The sequence below is a fragment of the Notolabrus celidotus genome, chromosome 11 (assembly GCF_009762535.1).
Source record: "Notolabrus celidotus isolate fNotCel1 chromosome 11, fNotCel1.pri, whole genome shotgun sequence".
NCBI lineage: Eukaryota > Metazoa > Chordata > Actinopteri > Labriformes > Labridae > Notolabrus > Notolabrus celidotus.
Window position 1 is genome coordinate 3,265,817 of NC_048282.1, and position 21,523 is coordinate 3,287,339.

The window sequence follows — 21,523 nt, forward strand, 5'->3', positions numbered from 1 at the left end:
TTTACCAATGCATTAACCAACATCTTGTGTGTCTGAGTGTGTGCTATTTATTTCTAGTACTATCATTCAAAATATCTGAGTATTTGTGGGATTTATGTTGATACCAGTCGAAAGTTTGGAGACACCTTCTCATTCAAGGGTTTGTATTTATTGTAATGATTGTAAACACTGTAGATTAATACAGTTTTTCACACTCTTGGTATTCTCTCAGTCTGCTTCATGAAGTGGTCTCCTGGAATGGTTTCTAATGAACATGAGCCTTGTCAAGAGTTCATTTGTAGAATGACTTGCCTTCTTAATGTGTTTGAGACCATCAGTTGTGTTGTTCAGAGGTAGGGTTAGCACACAATGGATAGCCCTATTTGACTACTGTTGTAATCCAGATTATGGCAAAACCAGATTATTTCATAGTTTTGATGTCTTCAGTATTAATCTACAATGTTGAAAATAATTAAAATAAATAAAAACCATTGAATGAGAAGGTGTGTCCAAACTTTTGACTGATAGTGTATTATTTTATGTTTGAAATGTTCATTTCTTTCCTCAATGTGACACTCAACATTTGCTTGGTTATTTCGTGTCCATCCAAGTCTGAATTCTGAAGAAAATGAAGATCTACACACTTGAAATAACCACTTCCAGCTCTTTGTGTGTGTGTGTGTGTGTGTGTGTGTGTGTGTGTGTGTGTGTGTGTGTGTGTGTGTGTGTGTGTGTGTGTGTGTGTGTGTGTGTGTGTGTGTGTGTGTGTGTCTTTCCTAGCACCACTGATCAGTGTAAGTACTTTGGTAGAGTGGGCGCCTCCACACCGTCTGGGCAGAGACGAGAGAATAAAAAGACTATCATTGAGTCAGTCTGAAAACACGTCTGCTGTGCTTTACTGTAATTATCGGTGTGTGTGTGTGTGTGTGTGTGTGTGTGTGTGTGTGTGTGTGTGTGTGTGTGTGTGTGTGTGTGTGTGTGTGTGTGTGTGTGTGTGTGTGTGTGTGTGTGTGTGGGTGTGTGTGTGTGTGTGATTGTGTGTGATTGTGTTGTGTGTTTCTGTCTGCAGTTCTTATTCCTCAGTCTGTATGTGTGCATGCAGAGGTGTGTTTCTTTTCATTGTTGTCTTTCCGTCAGTTCACTTCCTCCCAGTCTGTCAACCTGTGAGCAAATGGGTGTGCATAATGAACCAGCGTGTGTATTTGTAGGTGTGCATATGTGCGTGTGTGTGTGTGTGTGTGTGTGTGTGTGTGTGTGTGTGTGTGTGTGTGTGTGTGTGTGTGTGTGTGTGTGTGTGTGTGTGTGTGTGTGTGTGTGTGCACTTGTGTATTAGTCTCCATGCGCATAATTCATGAGTATTAATGTCTGTTTATTTATTTTAATATTAATGAGAGGGTCTGTATGGTTGAATGGGCGCTACAGACAAAGGCACTGAGATTGGGATGTGTTACAGAGAGTGTATATGTGTGTGTGCGTGTATTTCCCTACTTAATTGGTTCCCTGTTGTGTGCACTTAGAAGTATACGTTTAATGTGAGAGGGCAGGGAGGATGAGAGAAAGCTAAACCAGGACAGACATATGTGATAATCTGAATGTCCTGAGGCTGTTGTTATCTGAGCTGGATGTGTGACCGGGTGTCGGACTCTGCGTGTCCTCGGGCTGATTTGCTGGTGTGAGGGTCTGCTGTGTGTTTGTCAGACAATAAGTGGCAGTTTTTCAGCCGCCTGTGGCACAAGGAGAGAGGCGGCAGTGGGGAACTGAGTGAGGGAGAGCGATGTGGACGGACGCATCAACAGTGATAAAGAGAGTGAGCGATGGATGAAGGAATTAGATTTGAAATAAAGGGTGACAGAAAAGGAGGAGAGCACTGAATTCATCCCATGTTTGAATACGAGATGAATCACTTGAGTGAATCAGTTAGAGGAAAGGAGGCAAGGGTGTTGTAAAATTAAAAAAGTAATGAAGTCTTCCAGAGATTGTTCCAGCACTGAGCAGTCAGAAAGGAAAGGGGTACACTTCAGCGTGCAGCAGGGTCAGGATGCAGCTTTCACCTACAGTCAGCCAACTTCTTAAAGATGTACGTCCATCTTTCCTTCAGCTACTGTCACTGCTTCTGGTGGGACTCACTGTCTAATGTCATCACTGTGATGCGTTTCCAACACGACCCAGGACAGACGGGAGGAAATGTTAAGCGATCCGGCCTGATCTGATTGTCTCTGTATTGACTTGAAAGCACAGACTGACTGTTTCCATTGAGACAAGACAGCTGAGTGTGCCGCTCTCTCTGTCATTAGAAGTCAGTGTGGATCATAGCCCATCGATGACCCCTCTCCCTCCACGCTATCAGTATGAACAAGATAGATAGATAGATAGATAGATAGATCTTTATTTGTCCTTAATAAGGAGATTTGTTGCCACCGTCTGTACAGGAATACATGTATGAACACAATAACCATAAACATCCACCCAGCCTCACAGCAATGGTTCACCACATCCCACAAATATACACACCAGACACATATAAACACACCGAACACTTATGAACACACTGGACACATATAAACACACCAGACACATATGAACACACCGAACACTTATGAACACACTGGACACATATAAACACACCGAACACATATGAACACATATGAACACACTGGACACATATAAACACACCGAACACATATGAACACATATGAACACACTGGACACATATGAACACATATAAACACACCGAACACATATGAACACATATGAACACACTGGACACATATGAACACATTGGACACATATAAACACATATGAACACACTGGACACATATAAACACACCGAACACATATGAACACATATGAACACACTGGACACATATAAACACACCGAACACTTATGAACACACTGGACACATATAAACACACCGGACACATATGAACACACTGGACACATATAAACACACCGAACACATATGAACACATATGAACACACTGGACACATATAAACACACCGAACACATATGAACACATATGAACACACTGGACACATATGAACACATTGGACATATATAAAACACACTGGACACATATAAACACACCGAACACATATGAACACATATGAACACACTGGACACATATAAACACACCGAACACATATGAACACATATGAACACACTGGACACATATGAACACATTGGACATATATAAAACACACCGAACACAAACCGAACACATATGAACACACTGGACATATATATGCACACCGGACACATATAAACACACCGGACACATTACAGTGGCATTCTGTTTAGCAGTGCTATGGCTGATGGGACGAAACTTCTGCCAAACCAGGCTCCCCTACAGTAAGGGGATCTGTATCTGCGACCGGAGGGGAGTAGTGTGAAGACCGAGTAGAGGAGGTGTTGGGGGTCCAGTGTTATAGTGCGTGCTCTGCGTATGATGGCTCTGTTGTTGAGGTCAGACAGGTTGGGTGTGGGGAGGCGGATGATTTTGGTGGCAGTGTTTGTGGTGCGTATGAGTTTGTTTTTGACCCAATAATTGTTAACAAAGCAGTTTTTTCACCATGTATTGCACAAAATGATCAGGAGGTCATTTCTGATAGCTTATCTGAGCAGCTTGTGTGTCGTATAATTGTCTGTAGGTGAACAACAAGCTGTATCTGTAGTAAAAACTTTATTTATATAGCATCTTTAAAAACAAATGTTTACAAAGTGCTTTGATGAACAAAGCATGGCAGGATTCAAATGACATAATAAACCTTTGACAGACCGAGAGGAGTGTAGGAATTCTAACAATGCAAAACCAGAATACAACGCAAGAGATTTAAAAGAAGAAATGAAAATTAAACATAATAAAGTGGTGAGCCAGCAGACAAATAAATAATTGTAAGAGGTTTTTGAAAAAATAATAAATGAATAAATGAATAAATTATTAAAAATAAATAAGTTAATAAATGAATAAATACAAATAGGCATTTAAGGACAATAAAACGTTTTTTTAGAAGAAGTATGACATCACATCGGAGAAAATGGAAAAGGAAAAATAAGGAACATTAAAATAATGAATCAAAAAATAAATCAAAAACAATAAATAATCAAATTAAATTATCCAATAGAATTAAAACAATGAATTAGTTTGAAAAAAAATAAAAAAATAAAAGTGGTTAAAAAGAAGAAGTCACATAAAAGCCAGTCTGTAAAAAGAAGAGATTTCAAAGATGTCACTGACTCTGCGAGCCTTATCTCAGCTAGATCATAAATGTAACAGAGAACAATCTCAATTACACTTGATAAAAGCTATCTTTAGTGTGTAGGGCAAGAAAAATAATCCATTTTAAAGTTTACAGTTCAGAGGCTGAGACAAAAATAACTTTCTGGTGCTGTGCCTGAGAAAAACCATAAGGAGCATGTGTCCAAGACGTTAACTGAGGACGCTCTAATTTTTGTTATTTTATCAGTCTTTTATTCTTATTAATATTAGTCTTTGTTTAGTGTAATGACCTCACTTTGGAGTATTGACCAATCAGAATGAAGAATTGAACACACCTGTGAAACAAGAGTTAATACAGAAGTGTCATTTTGATAAATGTCTTTAGTTTAAAAGTGTTTAGTGTGACATGCTGCGGGCCTCAGTTTGTGTTGTAGACATCACAGATTGTTAATATCAAACCTTCTATCAAATACGGTGTGTGTGCTTTTACTGTATTTCTGCTCATTGTGTATGTGCATGTGTGTCATGAGTATTCATTGTGTTTTCATGACTTGCCCTCAGGTGTGTGTGTGTGTGTGTGTCTGCTTATTGAGTGAATGTTTGTTTTGTGTTTGTCGGACGATATTTGTGTCAAAAAGATCATGACAAAAGAGGATATCTGTTGACTTACAACTGCCTTACGTCATTTGTGTGTGTGTGTGTGTGTGTGTGTGTGTGTGTGTGTGTGTGTGTGTGTGTGTGTGTGTGTGTATGTGTGTGTGTGTCTGGCTCTTAAAAAGACTCTGCCAGTGGGCACTTTGGTATCTAAAAGCAGCACAGACAACCAACAGACACAGCTACATGATAAAACCTGACAGCCTTGAGGGCAGGGGCAATGATCCTTTTGTGTGTGCTAGTGTCTGTGCTTGTGTGTGTGTGTCTGTGTGTGTGTGTGTGTGTGTCTGTGTGTGTGTGTGTCTGTGTGTGTGTGTGCACGAGACAGAGAGATGGAGAGACATAGATGAGACAAATCTGAAAGACATACCGTTGAGAAAGAAAGAAAATGTGTATTCCATTAATAATTAATGTGTATGCAATTTGATTTGTTTATTTTTTGCCTTACCAATAGTGAGTGTGTGCGTGTGTGTCTTTGTGTGTGTGTGTGTGTGCTTGGAGCTGTTAGCAGGCTCTAAAAAGGGTCCTTAAGGAGCCATCTGTCTTGAGGCGAGTTTCAAACTCTGTCTGCTCTGCTGATATGAAGGGTGCTGGGTGTGGGTGTTTTGTGTGTGCAGCTGCTAAATGTCAGACAATGTGTGTGTCCAAATATGCTTTAGGAAAAGTGGAAAGCAACAACAAAAAAAAGGAGGGAGAGCGTCGACTCCTACATATCTCTTTATGTGGTTGATACAGAGTGTGTATCTATGATTGTGTGTTGTGTGTGAGTGTGTGTGTTTGTGTTGCGTGGGTGTTTCTGCCTCCTGAGGTACCCACAGATGGGCGCTTGTTTGACTGGCAGCCAAATCTGTGTTTATTCTTATTCTTGTCTGCAGATTTGTTTGTTTTGTTTTTTTCTTTTTCTTTTTGTTGTTTTGTTTTCCTCACACTTCTAAAGCAACAGCATCCTGCAGCACTCCCCCCTTTCTACACACACTTACATGAACTATCCTCTGAGATATCACTGTCAAGCCCCCTGTTTTTGGTGTTCCCTTTCCTTACGAGGGAAGGCAAAGGCTAGTCCTCTGCTGTTCTCCCTGCTCCTTAGAATCAGCACCCAGCTGCTTGCACCATCTAATCAAGTACTCATTTACATCTAAAGTGGTGACTGGCTGATAGAAGGGAGCCAGCAGCTCTGTGTTAAGCAGTTGGCATGGAGAAAGAACCACTGCTTTTAAGACTGAGGTAATTTCAGGTCTCTCAGGTGAAGTAGCTCTATTCAGAACCTGCAGCAAGTTCTCAAGTGACACAACACAACCATTCTGGGGAGTAAGTGCAATCCACGTTGGCTGTGAGTAGCTGATTGCACATCTGAACACACAACTTGGATATAATATATTTCACATATAACTTTTGTTTAACACATTAGATTTGACAGAGACTCACAGAAGTCCCGCACTGCATTAGGAAATTGGAATCGCTGGGTGAGTCATGATACAATGATGTAAACATTTTATGTTTAAGCTTTAAGACATCTGTTTTGATGTTACCCTGTGTGACTGTACCTGTAACAGGTAGTCATAGTCATAGACAGTTGTTTTATGTAGACCAGTGTGTTTTCGTTTTTACCTTGACATGTTTCGACTAAGGGTGTCAAATTATTGCGTTAATTGCGATTAATTAATTACAGTCATATTTAGCGCTAGGGGCGCAACGGATCACAAAAACTCATGGGTCGGATCGTATCATGGATTTGAGTCACGGATCGGATCATTTTTCAATCAGCAAAACAAAAGAAGACAAGACAAATATAACTTTGTCCCTCCATTTATTTTGTAAAACACTTTGCCCATTAAATAAAAACAACATTCAACTCAAAATGTACTGCATGTGCAAAGCACCCTATCTGTGGGCCCAGTCCTGCCTCATTCACTGCATTTCATGGCATGGCAAGTGAAGGAGCAGAGGAACTTCAAAAGTTTCTCTCCATTCTTCTTTCAATCGCTGATTTTCACCGTCCACTTTTCTTTGAGCTGCAAACTGAACACACCATTTTCGTGCATTCTAGGGTCCTACAGCTGGCAAAGTGCCAACATGTGAACTGCTCCATAAACCAAAGTGAAAGTTAAAACTTGCACTCGCAGGAGTGGACTCTAAGTGACCCAGTAACAGCCTGTCTGTGTATCTGACATGGAGACAAGTCCCGGTAAACACGCGGTGACCCGACCAAAACACAGAGTGAAGGAATAACAGTTCGGGGGCCACAAATAGGCGGCTGGATGCGCCCGTGGGCCGCGTATAGAGGGCCTCTGGTCTAATGGGTGCGAGACGGAATTTCATGACGTGGCTCAAGCACATTCAGCATTCACAGGGAAACCAAAATGCTCCCATACATGTGACTTACAAGATGCAGGAGGGTTTATAATTCCCTCTGCTCCATCACTCTCTCCATGACTACCGCTGCGCTTCACGAGTGAGTGTGGATTGAACATGCGGTCATCACGTGAACACGCGCAACTTTTTTTTTTCATCAACCGATCCACGGAGAACGTCTGTGCCGAACCGTGGAGAGGCATCCGTACGGATCACGGATCAACGATGATCAGTTGCACCACTTTTTAGCGCGCTATGATTTTTAATCATGTTAATCTAATTTTTCATCTCTAACTTTACTGTTTCTGTATATGAGTTGCCTTTTTATAAAATCCGTTTTTATGCATGGGGCTTCTTGTGCTTGAGTTGTTGGGAGTGTCAGTCACACCCTGAAGTGGACATGGATTGGCTGTCTATGGCTGTTTCCGAAACGGCCTGCTCTATACTACTTACTAATGTAGTAGGCAGTAGGTATTGCCTACTACATACTGCGTTTGAATTTAGTATGTAGTATGACTGTTCTGTTTGATCTGTCATGCAGCATGCTGAGCCAGACTTCGCTGGATTTCCGGTTTCCGAAAGCGGAAGTAAACAACGGCGAAGCCGATAAATAAAATGCTTCTTTAGCATCCATTTATGATTTAAAAAGTTATGAAGTTGTTTATATGGAATTTGATAATTTTCACAGCACCCAGAAACGGATCTCCCCCCGCCAAAAAATAAGGAAAAAGAAAAAGAAGAACGAGCGCTGTGCATTGTGGGAAACAGTTTGTGAGGCAGACTGGTCCAATGCATACTGAGATATTTTCCTGAATCAGTAGACATCCGGGGAGTTTTGGCATACTGTAGATTTTGCTCTTGTTCACATACTACTTACTACATACTGAATTTTGGACATATCAGTACGTACTGCTAGTATAGTAGGCGGTTTCGGAAACAGCCATTGTGTTTGGGCTTGTTTATCATAAGCTGATAGGCTCCCATTATAGTTGGGTGGAGGACAAGGTGAGGAGACGTGAAAATGGAGGAGCATGTGAGAGTTGTAGGTCCAATGAATGGGAAATTTACATGCCAAAAATGCCCCGACGGCACCATTGCCTTCTTTGTAAGAAGGAGTTAGCTTACCACCGAAGCAGCTCAAGGTTAGCCTACCACATCAACTCAAAGCGCCCAGTCCCAAGTGCAGCCACAGCTGACGCTAGCAGCAAAGACGTTAGCAATATAACTGCAGCGCAGAGCCCAGCATCAGTGTTGATGGCTGTCCCCTGCAGTGGTGGTATGCTCACTCAGGAGCCTATGAAAAGCTGTCAGCCCTAGCATGCAAGTACCTGGCCTCCCCGGGCAAACCTCTGTACCTTATGAGAGACTGTTTAGCCTTGCAGGCCACATAGTGCAAAATAAAAGGGCAGCCTTGCTCCCAGAGAACGTGACCAAGCTGGTCTGTCTCAGCCACTGGCTGAAGAAGAAGAAATACCTCAAGTTGAGGGCTTTTCTCAGCAATTTTTTTAGGTGAGATTAAAAAAGAGATTAATTAGATCAATTAATTACAGATCATAATTAATTAATCTCTCATTTTTTTTAATCTCTTGACAGCACTAGTTTCGACTACAAACTTCCTGCAGTCTTCTTCAGAGGGTCACGTGGTGTTGTTGTGACGTCTGTCAGCTGATTTATAGAGGTTTGGTCGTCCTACCGGAAATGGCAGGACGACTTCACCCCTGTTGTTCAACAGTCTAGGGACAGCATCCCAGGTGTGCAGCAGCATGTAGGCCCCCTCATCTAGACAACAGGGGGTGTGGTCGTCCTAGCGTTTCAGGTAGGACCACCAAACCTCTAGTGATGTGGTGAGTCAAATTGACAGGGAGATCTACCACCGTATTTATCCAATTAAAATAGTGATATTCATATCAATGGCATGTTTCAAAGTTTAGCTCTTGACTATGATACTTCTGTTTGCCAGAAGCGTCGTCCTGAGAGAAAGTTGCTTCAGGGACATGAAAACTTTTTTGTCTCCTCTTCATGTTAATTTGTGATAAATATTCAGCCTCCATAACTTCTCATGCATCATTTAACTTAGAGTTTGTCATGCATATAGCCTAATGAGTAAAAGACTCAAATCCCAACAACATTTTATCTTAAATGTCATTTAAATTCAGCTTGTAAGCCTCCGGATCTTGGACTGGAATCTGAAGTGAACGCTGTGAGTGTTTGAACAATGCTTGGGTGTTTGATCTGATGGATCAAGGACCGAGCTTATAAAAATTAATTGCCTGAAGTCTCTGGAGCACGAAGCAAAGTGGTGAAACTGTCCAGACACTGACAGGAGGATATCCTTTCCTGTACTTGAAGAAGACGCCGTGTCTTGATGCTTAAATGTTACGTTGGTGTTTTAAAGTTTTGAGTTCAGCAGAGTTTACAGTCATTCATTGTTGTCCTTTGAATCCTCAGGTGACCGCTGTGAGTTTGACCGTCGACAGGGCAGGTGTGTGCCAGGCGTGTGTCGTAATGGAGGGACGTGTCGGGAGCTGACAGGCGGAGGTTTCCGCTGCGAGTGTCCTGCAGGAGGCTACGAGCGCCCGTACTGCACCGTCACTGCTCGCTCCTTCCCACCCAAGTCCTTCGTCATGTTCCGGGGCCTCAGGCAGAGATTCCACCTGTCCATCTCAATAACGTGAGTTTAATCGCTCTCTCCTTGTCTTGTTTCGTCTTCTATATTTAACAACTTCATTTTCTTCTTTATTCTGACCTCTGCTCTTCTGTCTTCCTTCCTTTGATTGTTCTCTCTTTCCTTTCCTTCCTCTCTAATCATTTATTTGCACTCTCACAGAGATCCATAAGCACTCCTCTCTGATTCTACGCTCTCTTCCGCTCATGGAGTCTCTCTCCTCTTTGCTTTAATCTATTTATCTCATCTCCGTCTTCTCAGAGATCGATCCTATTATTCATGGTTTCCCTCTCTCCCTCTCTTCTTCTTCTTCTTCTTCTTCCACGTCTCTCACCAGAGAGTAGAGTGGTTTCTGTACTCTCTCCTCTTTCATCCATCAATTTACTAGTTTCGGTTACATCTCCATTTCTTTTCCTCTTTCCACTCTCTTCTTGTCTTATATCATATCTCCTTATATTCTACTCTCTGTTGGAAACTTGAGAGAGCGCATCTGTACGTAGACTTAACAGTTTCAGTAAAGACTCCAAAGGTGTCTGCTGCAGGGGTCAGGACTCGACTGGAGGAACATTACCCCTGAACCATGTGCTTTTCAACTGCTGGACCCAGGGTCTAAATTTAGTTCAGGGGAAGATAATCTCCCCTCTAAAAAGCCCCTGCTGGGGGGGTAGTGCTTTTCAAAGGTCCTGGGACTTTCGGGGGGCAGGGCCTGTAATGCTGAACGTGTCTGATTGGTAGATTAACCGCAGTGTTTTTATTCCACCCGCCGTCCACAATAACATCACACACATCTGTGATTCTCTTGATTTCTCTTTCTTCCATTAGTTTTTATTTGTTCTATCTTTTTTGTATGTGTGTGTACTTTTCAAAAGAAGAAGCTGTGATTCTCTTGATTTAGCAGCTTGTAACAGTAGTCTTCTCTCAGCCCACCGTGAATGCGTCTCTCCCGGTGTTACGGTTTTAAAAGTGACCCTGTAAACTGGAGACCTTCAGCTGAACGTGTCAGTGTTTGTGGAGTTTACACAGCTGTTGAAACACAGAGGGAGTTCCTGGGAATGCAAACTAGTTTAGTTTTTATTAAGATTTCAAAATATCCTCATCAGATATTTAATGATCGTCTAAAGACGTTTATGAGGGATGCATCCGGCTGAAGGTCTCCAGTTAACAGGGTCGCTGTTTAAACCAAAACACCGGCCGATCTCTGCCACGGCTTTTTGAGTTCAAAAGGATTTTAAAGCCGTGTTGAAACGTCTTTGCTACTCGCGCTTATCTCCTCTCCCGTGTTGATTCAGTGAATCCATCTGTGATGAAATATAGCACCATCTCAAACAGCACCAGCTGAGTCTCTTCATGCTAACAGGCTAACTGTTGTGTTGCTCATAATGACACCTGCCTGTCCGTCTGCTTCTATGGTGTCATCTGTGATGAATGGCATTCCTCTTTGTTTTACTGCCCTCTACTGGTCTGGGGGTGTGGTGTAATTACTTTTTTTTTCTCTGTACATCACTGACCTGATTTGCACAATCTACCCGGGACTTCAGCCCGCGGTCGAAACACAGACAACAAAGGGGGCACAGGAACCTTTTAGTTTAGGGTTAAGTAGTCCTGGGGGCTGAAAGACCTCGGAACTCTTGGTCGAAATGCACCTTATGAGAGATGACTCTCCTGTTTACCAACCCAGAATAGTCTCCAGAGTTGGTGCTGACATCATTTTAAATGTCTGAAGTAATGTTGCTTTTCTTCAAAAATAAATAAAAGAAACACTGAAGCAAAAAATGTGCAGTTATGAAGCTGAACAGCCGGCTCTGTGATGAATGTTTTGACAGACTTCTAAGCTCACATCACATTTAAGAAAGAACTTCTTCATCAGTACAGACCGACCTGTAGAAACATAACGTGAGGTTAGAGATCCAGTGTTACAGGATCATGGTCTTCATGAGGCTCTCGTCTTTGTCTTTCTCGACACCAGCATCATTTCTGCCGCCTGTTGCCTTCGCCTCTCGACATCCTGAGTGTTCATCCAAGGGAGATCTGAAGTGGTTCTCGAGAGTGGTCAGGAAGGGTTATGGGATGGTTGCCATGGGTGATGTCGTCTAATCATAGTTGCTAAGGTGACATTGCCCATGGGGTTGGGGTGATGTGGTTGGACTGATGGAGTGGTCGCTGTGAGACTTTGTGGTTTTGGTATTCAATCCTAATGAGCGTCTGTGCAGTGATGGAGCATGAAGGTGATTTATGAAGCACATTTAATGTTTACAACCATTAGTTAGGGAATGGATGAGGTTTAATGTGACTGTTTATTTCTGAAGAGCGGCTCACTTTATAAAAACTTAAGATGTTCTGTATTAAAAAGATACAAATGCTCTTTTCTTTCAACACATTTTTTTGGCAGTATTTGAAAAAACAGACTTTGCATTACAGTATACTGTGATAAAAAATATTACAATTTTTAATAATGAATTCAGTCCTGAAGTCTCTTTTCTGCTGCTTCAACTCTTACCACACATAGTTTAGCCCTCTGATGCCAACTTTTGCAAAGGCTTAGAGCACAGAGCAGGGATGGGCATTTCAAGCCATAATACTATACACATTTGAAAGGGAGAGACCTCACCCAATACTTGTTTTGCTGCAGGTGTAGGCAATAAAAGTAAACACTCCTGGGACCCCCATCCTGTTAGCAGTCCGTTTGTGTGGCAGTCGCGTTAACCGGCACCGAGATGAGGTGCAGCTAGTAGCGGGCTCTGTCAGTGTCTGTCTCGACCTTCACGCCGGTGTTTCTGTGACACAGCAGCATTGCACGGATGTTTACGTTTCACAGCCATATTCAGTCTCTGCAGTGTTCTCCACTTTGGAATCTCACTCCACTACACAAGACTGTCGCCAATGTTTTCTTCTTCTTTTCCTATTTAATGCAGTTAGCATTCTTCTTCTTCTGTTACTTAATGCGGTTAGCAAACAGCTTTAAGACGCTCTATAGCCACCGTCTGGAGGGAATACTGTATTACAACCAGGAGGCAACCTCTGGTCTAAAGCCCATGCAGAAGTGTTATAAACTGCAGTTCCTCGAGTGTCCACTAGAGGCTGACTGCAGAAACACCAGAAACCACATACACACCCATTCAAAGAAGACGATCTTTACAGCAGAAATAAACCCCCCCGGCCTTTTCTCGGTGGATTCATGACCTGATTATGTTCCTAAAGTTAGAAAAAATGATGCACTCCCTACGCGGGTCAGTTGAGACATACAACAAAACTTGGTCACTATTTCTTTCACATATCCAAAGCTTCGTGCTACCATAAGGGGTGTGGCTATTTTCGTACTTATGTAGCTGTGTATTGCATCATTAACAGTAAGAGACTGCGTGCTGTAATATTTTGTTCATCTTTCTCATGACGTTGTGTTTACTCGGCAGAAGTTTGTGTATAGCGGCCTCCTCTCCAATTGTGTTTGGTCAATTTTGTATTGTTGGTGTGTATTTTGACATGTGGGTCAATGTGTGCGCCCGTGTAGATGTATATGTATGTATGCTTGTGTTTTTCTGCAGGCATGTACATATATGCACTTGTGTGGACGTGCCTGTGCTTGTGCATGTCTGTGCAGGCAGATGTATGTTGGTATGGATAATGGGGTACCTGCCTCTAGATGAGGTTTTGGTCAGTTATGCATTCTTTTCTTTTTTCTTTTCAATGGTTGTGATAGGTTGGTACTGTTGTTTTTGATTTCAGTGATATATCGTGAACCCTGAACTTTACATCCTAATTGGGGGGGGTCCAATTATTCCATGACCACTCAATTGAGTATAATATGTGAATAAGAATGTGAGAAAAACAAATAAAGTCTAGCTACAGCAGAAATAAACACGTTTACAGCCTGGGTTAAAAAAACTTCAAATAACTTGTTATTTTTGAAGATAACACACTTAGCTGTTAGCTAAAAGGCTAAAGGCCTCCCTCTTTATGTCACACTAGCTCGACAGAAGTTGGGTTGAGTTCAGCATTTCCAATATGGTTCCTGCAGAGAATTGGCATCAAAACAGTGCTTCAGGAATAGATGGAGGACGTCACGGATACTACGTCCATGTTTATACAGTCTATGGTTTCAACCCGGCACAGATAAAACCAATACAATATTACAATGTTACAATGTCATTTAGCAGAAGTTTTTATCCAAAGCGACGTACATAAAGGAACAAGAACAACACAAGCAAAGAAGTAGACAAGAGGAAACTAGATCAGTAAGAGTAACAAAGTGCTTCAAGTCAATTTGGGTGCAGGTACTGCCAAGCAGTGTAAAGGTAATGAACAAAAGGAAATAAGGATTTCTTTTTTTGTAAAAACATTTTTACGTTTGTGATGTGATGATATTCACATTAACTCTTTGATTTTTAATAAGTGAAAGAATACTCAAGCATTTGAAACCCCGAGCGCAGAAGCTGTTCCTGTGAAAGTTTACAGTCATGTGACTCGACAGGTACAGTGGTTGATTTACTTTGAGCTTTACTGAGGGTCAGTGTTAATTTTGTTAACAAAATTATGACGATAAAGTGCATCACTGATAATAAAAACTGTGACGAACATTTGTTTAGATTTTGTTGACGAGGCAAAATATTTAGTGGCAGCCCGTCGGACATGAAGAATCCATGTTTCCCCCCGCTGTGCGTCTAATCTTTAAAGATAAAGTGATGCCTTCCTGTGACAGGCTGAGTTATTATCTGAGGGGCTCAGTGTTAGCTTGGTCTCTACCTGCAGCAGGTGTGCTTCATCAACCAGCTCTCCTCACCTCCATGCATCTGTCTCATCTTCATTGATGATTTTTACTCCTGGTCTGTGTTAGTGACGAAGACACAACCGGGGGACGTCTGTTTAATATTTGATGTTTGACATACAGAATGATTTAATCCAGTTTGGTGAAACATCAGACACATTTAGTAAGTTTGGATCAACTCCTTGTCATCAAAGATACAGATGCATTTCAGAGTGCCGTGAACTGACTGTCCAGTGAGCCTGTCACTGCAGGTGCATTCAAGGACCCTCGTAAATGTGCAATACAGTCCTTTCATGGCATTTTTCTGTGAATCAAGAGAATCAAAATATCTTCACAGTGGTCACATCAAGAATGTTTTCTTTTGATTGTTTAGCAGTGAGAGGCTGAATTATTTAACTTAAGATATTACACAAGCAAAAGTGTTAAAGGAGTGAAATGTTGACGATTTTAATAATTGGTACATCCCTGATACCGATATCTGATCGACTACATGAATTATTTAAAGAGGGAAGATGTTTTGAGTTTCCGTCAACTAAAACTAGACTCAAACTATAAAGGACTGAAAAGACTAAAATAAGACTAAACTAACATTTTCATGTAAAGACTAAGACTAAATCTAAAATAGCCGCCAAAATTAACACTGGTCTGCAGGAATGTAACATCAGACAGGCCCTTCTTGTAGAATAACCACGGCAGACGAGGAATGATGAGTTTTCATTTTTGCATTAATCACCTAAAGAAGGAGCAGCGTGACGTATTTCAGGTCATTGCACATATTAAGATGTGACTATTGAACAGGTCCACAAAGCAGTTTCAGTGGTCAAAGGATATCATGCATCATAAGAAATAAAACCCTGCCTCTGCTCCTGTTCCGGCATCCTACCTTCAGTGATGTGAAACACCACAGCCTCTGTAATGCCTCTCAGGATCACATCTCCACACAGGGGACTCGTGGAGGAATGATGTTTCCACTGTTACCTGCTCTAAGTAGGTGCTTGTGAGCTGTTGCTGTCTTGTGAAAGCTGCCGTGTAGCACACTTCTCCCTCTCTTCTGTGTCTCTGTCTGAGGTGCTGGAATAAATTAGCTGCTGCTGCTTTGAGTTGCTATGACTTTAGACAAGCTTTACAACAATCCTTGAGTGGCCTTTTTATGAGGAACAGAAACCTCTCTGTTATAAAGGACGGGCTGAGTTGTTGACATTTGACTTGTGTGTGGAGAGGACTCTTCTGTCACTATGTGTTGCAGGAGCTCGGGGAAGCCTTGGTGGCTCTGAACCAAAATGACATGCTCCTGCCATCCCATATTAATTCCACCTCTCATACATCTGGGAGCCTGAACCTCAGTCTGCAGGGCTGACTGTAATTTATGCTCCTATCTCAGGGACTCCACATTTATACATTCGGACTTGAAGACAGTGAAACCCTTGATCTTATTTCTATTGTGAGGTTACTTGTATAGAATCTGATGGTGACTAATTCAGCAGTGTCACACACACTCATTACTTTGAGTGACTGTCAGCCCTCTTCCCCTGAGTGTTTTATTTAGCATCCTGTTTGCTGCCAGCTACACTCCTTGGCCTGATTTTCACATCAGGACCAAACAGAACTGAATCATTATTCATGTCACTTACTCTCTCCCAGAGCATTTTATTTCTCCACTGCAAAATGTTCTCCGCTTCAGAAGTTTCTGTTGCTCTGACTCTCCCTGAGAAAGTTGATTTGTAGAATCACTCTGTTGTATAGAGTGCTGAAAGTATGGATATGCCCCGAATGTAAACATCGAATGTATGGAAGACGTAAGGTGGAGATTTTGTATATGAGGGCGGTGCAGCTGTGTTTGAAGATATCAGTAGCTACTAAGTTGAAAAGATAAGATAATACTGTATTGATCACAGGGGGAAATATGGTTTTTGCAGCAACACTAACACATTAGCAAGAGTAACAGAGAACGAATTAGAGAACAAAATGAAAATAAAACTAAAACTAAGAATACAAAAATATGATTCATCACTAGAATCGCCACCTTAACACGGTGGAGGGGTTTGTGTGTCCCGGTGAACCCAGGAGCTATGTTGGCGGGGCATCAGCACCAGGGTCTCCCTAGGCAAATTGGTCCCAGGGGAAGGTACCAGACTAAGAGCTATTCAGAAAACCTTCATGACACAGCAACAATGGACAAGAGCTACCACGCCCCGAAGAGGGACATCGGGGTACCCCCCCCAGACCCGGTGGGGGGAGCTGCGGCGTCTGGTGGCCGGGCTCTCCTCCATGGGGCCCGGTTGGGCTCAGCCTGAATAAATAACATGCAACCGCCCACCCTGTGGGTCCACCACTCGCAGGGGTAGGCATGTGGGATTGGTGCATAGGAGGCCGGGTGGCGGTCTGTGTATAAGACCCTGGCATGCTGATCCTCGGTGGCATAGACTGGCTGTTGAGACGTGGAACGTCACGTTGCTGAGGGGGAAGGAGCCAAGAAACAGCTGAAGTGGTTCGGGCATCTAATAAGGATGCCTCCCGGACGCTTACCTTTAGAGGTGTTCCGGACACGTCCAACTGGGAGAAGGCCCCGGGGAAGACCCAGAACTCAGTGGAGGGATTATATCTCCAGCCTTGACTGGGATCGCCTCGGGATTCCCCAGGAGGAGCTGGAAAGTGTTGCCGGGGAGAGGGATGTCTGGGTCAATTTGCTTAGACTGCTACCTCCGCGACCCGACCCTGGATAAGCGGAGGACGATGGATGGATGGATGGATGGATTGATGGATGGATGGATGGATGTATTCATCACAAAATATATTTTTCATGTTTTTTTCGAATGTAGGGAACAAATAAACCCCATGCACTCTTATGAGAACAGGCATATTAAACATGTAAAATATCTCTTTCTTGTAGTCTTCAGTCTTCAGCCCTCCTACATCTTCACATCTCAGGACTCCTCTCACAGTCTCCATGATGATCGGTATCATTACTACTTAGGGATATCAGATGGCTCCAGAGATACAGTCTGCAAAGTGCACAATACAGCAGAGCCATTCAACAAGACACATGCCCCCCTATCGAATAATCTCCAGCTTATTATAGACACAGGGAACATTCTCAGATTGCCCAGGGTCTAAAGTTACCTTGATGGAAGTATTGACAATGCATTTTTCTCTGCTGAATATTTCCTAGCTCTCCTGTATTGCTGAATTGCATCCACTGTTACAGCTAAAGTCATCTCTGGATGTTTATACCTGGAATAGGGAATGCAAATACTTGGAAACTGACTTTGTTGAGTTTTTAACTGGTTATGAAACAACTCAAATTGATGCAGATGCATATATATGACATACAAAAGCAAACCACACCACCAGCAGGAAGATCAGCCCTTTCCATTCAGCTGCTTCCCACTGCGTCTTAGTGTGCCCACAAGTGAAAGCCAAAGCCACAAACCTACATCCAGTTGACATCCTTTTTGAAGTGGACATTTTTTGCAGTGGGGATCTTACTTCATCTAGTTGCCAGGAGAGAAAGTTTGTCATCTCTGCTGTAGTATCAAAAATATTTAACAGTTCTTTTGATCAGACTGTGTTAACATGGCAGCCTTGGCCTCAGCACGTCCCCCTGGCCTTGCTTTGGAAAACAGATGATTGTATGACTCCGAGCAGCTGGAGGCGGCAGCATTATGCTTTATTAACTGTTCAGTCTGAAAACCTTTTGTTCTTTCATACTGAGCCTGTTACAGGAGGCTTGCAGAAGTCTTAAGTTTTGCTTTTCATTCCCAGCACTTTTGTACATAGGTAATTCAAATTATTCTGCGCTTCTGTATATACTTTATTATTTTTATTTTATTTTACATCTTATTTTATTCCTTCTTCTATTAATATTTTGACTTGTCTTACATACTGTTTATAAGAGTATCCCTGTAATGACTGAATTTCCATCCCCAGAATAAATAAAGTATTTCTGAGTTAAGTGTTTGAGTGGCTCACTTTATCATGGTCGTATGCAACATTAACCACGCCAAACTTCAAAGTCTTCCTGGTAAATGTATAAATGTGTGCAATCCTTCTTTTTCATTTGTGCACTTCATTTTCCAATACACAAAACATTTGGGATAAACAGTGGAAACATAAAAACAATCCTTATGAATATGGTATATTCATAGACATGCTTCTCTGTGTTTTCTAGTTTTGCCACCCTGGAGAGCAGCGGCCTTCTCTTCTATAACGGCCGCTTTAATGAAAAACACGACTTCATGGCCTTGGAGATCCAGGAAGGACAAGTGGTGCTCAAATATTCCACAGGTGCTCTATGTTTATTTCTATCCTATCATGCTGTATATCTTTTTGAATGATTGTGTTTATCCTATTTCTCTTTCTATAATGATCCTTTTACTATGATACAACAGATGGTCTTGTGTTTTATAGCATGTGTATCATATCTTTATGGGTATTTTACGGCTGGGATTAAAGTTATACATGCTTCTATTTCAACTCTACTGGACGACTGTAACGCACTTTATGTAGGCGTTAACCGGGCCTCACTGTCACGGCTACAGTTAGTCCAAAATGCTGCTGCTCGGCTTTTAACTGGTACCCGTAAGCGAGAGCACATTACCCCCATCCTCTCCTCCCTCCACTGGCTCCCTCTAAATTTTAGTATTCATTTTAAGATTAAAAAAAAGGACACAACAGATTAGATTAAAGCAAAGTATTTAAATTATCTATTTATATATATATTTATCTTATGTATGCTGCTCTTTGCAGTCTAATGCTTTTGCTTGTTTACTTATTTGTATTCCTTTGTGGGTAACACTTTACAATACGGGTCCCTGAATTAGCATTAGTTAATGCATTATTAAGCATTAATTAACAGTTTAATAATAGTTTAATAATCGTTATAATGTATTACCTAACATTAACTAACACATTAGTTAATGCATTAATAAGCAGTTAATTACTGTCCACTGCTCAGAGTTAATTAATACATTATTAAGCATTAATAAAAGTTACAAAACTTAATTAGTTAACCATTAGTGAATGCTTTCTGGCCCCTTATTGTAAAGTGTAACACATGCATCACTTAAGTAACACATTATAAATGCTAAACTGCCTCATAAGCATTACTTAACCATAATTAAGCATTAGTGAATGCTTTTTGGACCCTTATTGTAAAGTGTAACACATGTATCTCTTAGGTAACACATACGCTGAAGCAAAATGAGTTGAAATGTAGTTGAAGCAACACATAGTACAGAATTCAACACATTTTATTTAGAATAAAACAGATAATCACAGATAACATCTCAACTGGCACAGAGAAGTACGGTGGCCCTGATAGGCTCACAGCACTGCAACTTAAGAAAACACATGCAAAAAGACAAAACACAAGCAAATTAAGAAAACATCTTCATCAATTTGACAACACATGCGCAGCATTTAGAAAACGCGATGCAAAGACCACAACACAATACATTAGAAAAACGCGCTGCAAATAGACAGCAACACAACAGAAGTGTTTCCAGAGGACACTTAAAAGTGATGCACACGCTTATGCTTATGCTGATGCTAATGAGGCAGTTTAGCATTTATAATGTGTTGCCTAAGTGATACATGTGTTACACTTTACAATAAGGGTCCAGAAAGCATTCACTAATGGTTAACTAATTAAGTTTTGTAACTTTTATTAATGCTTAATAATATATTAATTAACTCTGAGCAGTGGACATTAATTAACTGCTTATTAATGCACTAACTACTGTGTTAGTTAATGTTAGGTAATACATTATAACGATTATTAAACTATTATTAAACTGTTAACTAATGCTTAATAATGCATTAACTAATGCTAATTAAGGGACCCTTATTGTAAAGTGTTACCGTTTTGGGTCTTTCTTATTTTGGTTTTAACCGGGACCTGAGGAACAAAGATTTTGTTCCACCTCACGTTTCAGCATGTGGTGGCATGAAAAAAAAAACAACCTTGATTCTTTGCATGCTCACACGTGAGGCGTGAAATGGGGTTATGTGAAATAGAAATAGAGATTATTATTATTATTATTATTATTATTATTATTATTATTATTATTATTATTATTATTATTATTATTATTATTATCCATCCATCCATTATCTTGACCGCTTATCCCGTTAGGGGTCACGGGGGGCTGGAGCCTATCTCAGCTGGCTTTGGGCGGAAGGCAGGGTACACCCTGGACAGGTCGCCAACCTATCACAGGGCTAACACAGAGAGACAGACAACCGTTCATGCACACACTCACACCTACGGGCAATTTAGAGTGATCAATCAACCTGAGCATGTTTTTGGATTGTGGGAGGAAGCCGGAGAACCCGGAGAGAACCCACGCATGCACGGGGAGAACATGCAAACTCCACACAGAAAGGCACCCGCCCGGCCGGGGATTCGAACCAGGAACATTATTATTATTATTATTATTATTATTATTATTATTATTATTATTATTATTATTAAGTAAATGAAAGTTGATGTACTTTTCATTTACAGTGGAATTAAAAAATGAGAACAGCACTACGTCTATTTGAATAAGAATGTGTTTGTTATGAACCTACCATTTAAACCTGCTTCAGTTTTGACACAAACCTCCTCCCTCTGTCTTCAGGTGAATCCTCCACTCAGGTGAGTCCTTTCCTGCCTGGGGGCGTGAGCGATGGAAACTGGCATACTGTTCACATCCACTACTACAACAAGGTAGGTTCAGCGTTTGATTTTGGATCCGTCTTTTTATCTCACATTTTGTGTTTGTGATGTGCGTTTCCTTTGAAGCCGTACATACGTGTGATTATTTGTACTGTACTTCTGAAGTGTAGCCAGAGCACTTTCTCAGCCTTCATGCCCACAAAGCTTTGTTGAACTGAGCTGGAGTGTTTGTACT

General features: G+C 41.4%; 1 protein-coding gene across 1 annotated transcript in view; it reads left to right on the forward strand.

The window, feature by feature from the left end:
• Positions 1–21,523, forward strand: part of celsr3 (cadherin, EGF LAG seven-pass G-type receptor 3) — a 205,727-nt gene that overhangs the window by 77,860 nt on the left and 106,344 nt on the right. Inside the window, exons 4-6 of the mRNA XM_034695247.1 lie at positions 9,652–9,874; positions 18,799–18,914; positions 21,251–21,339. Coding sequence (XP_034551138.1) covers positions 9,652–9,874; positions 18,799–18,914; positions 21,251–21,339 — 428 coding nt within the window. The remainder of the gene's footprint in view (positions 1–9,651; positions 9,875–18,798; positions 18,915–21,250; positions 21,340–21,523) is intronic.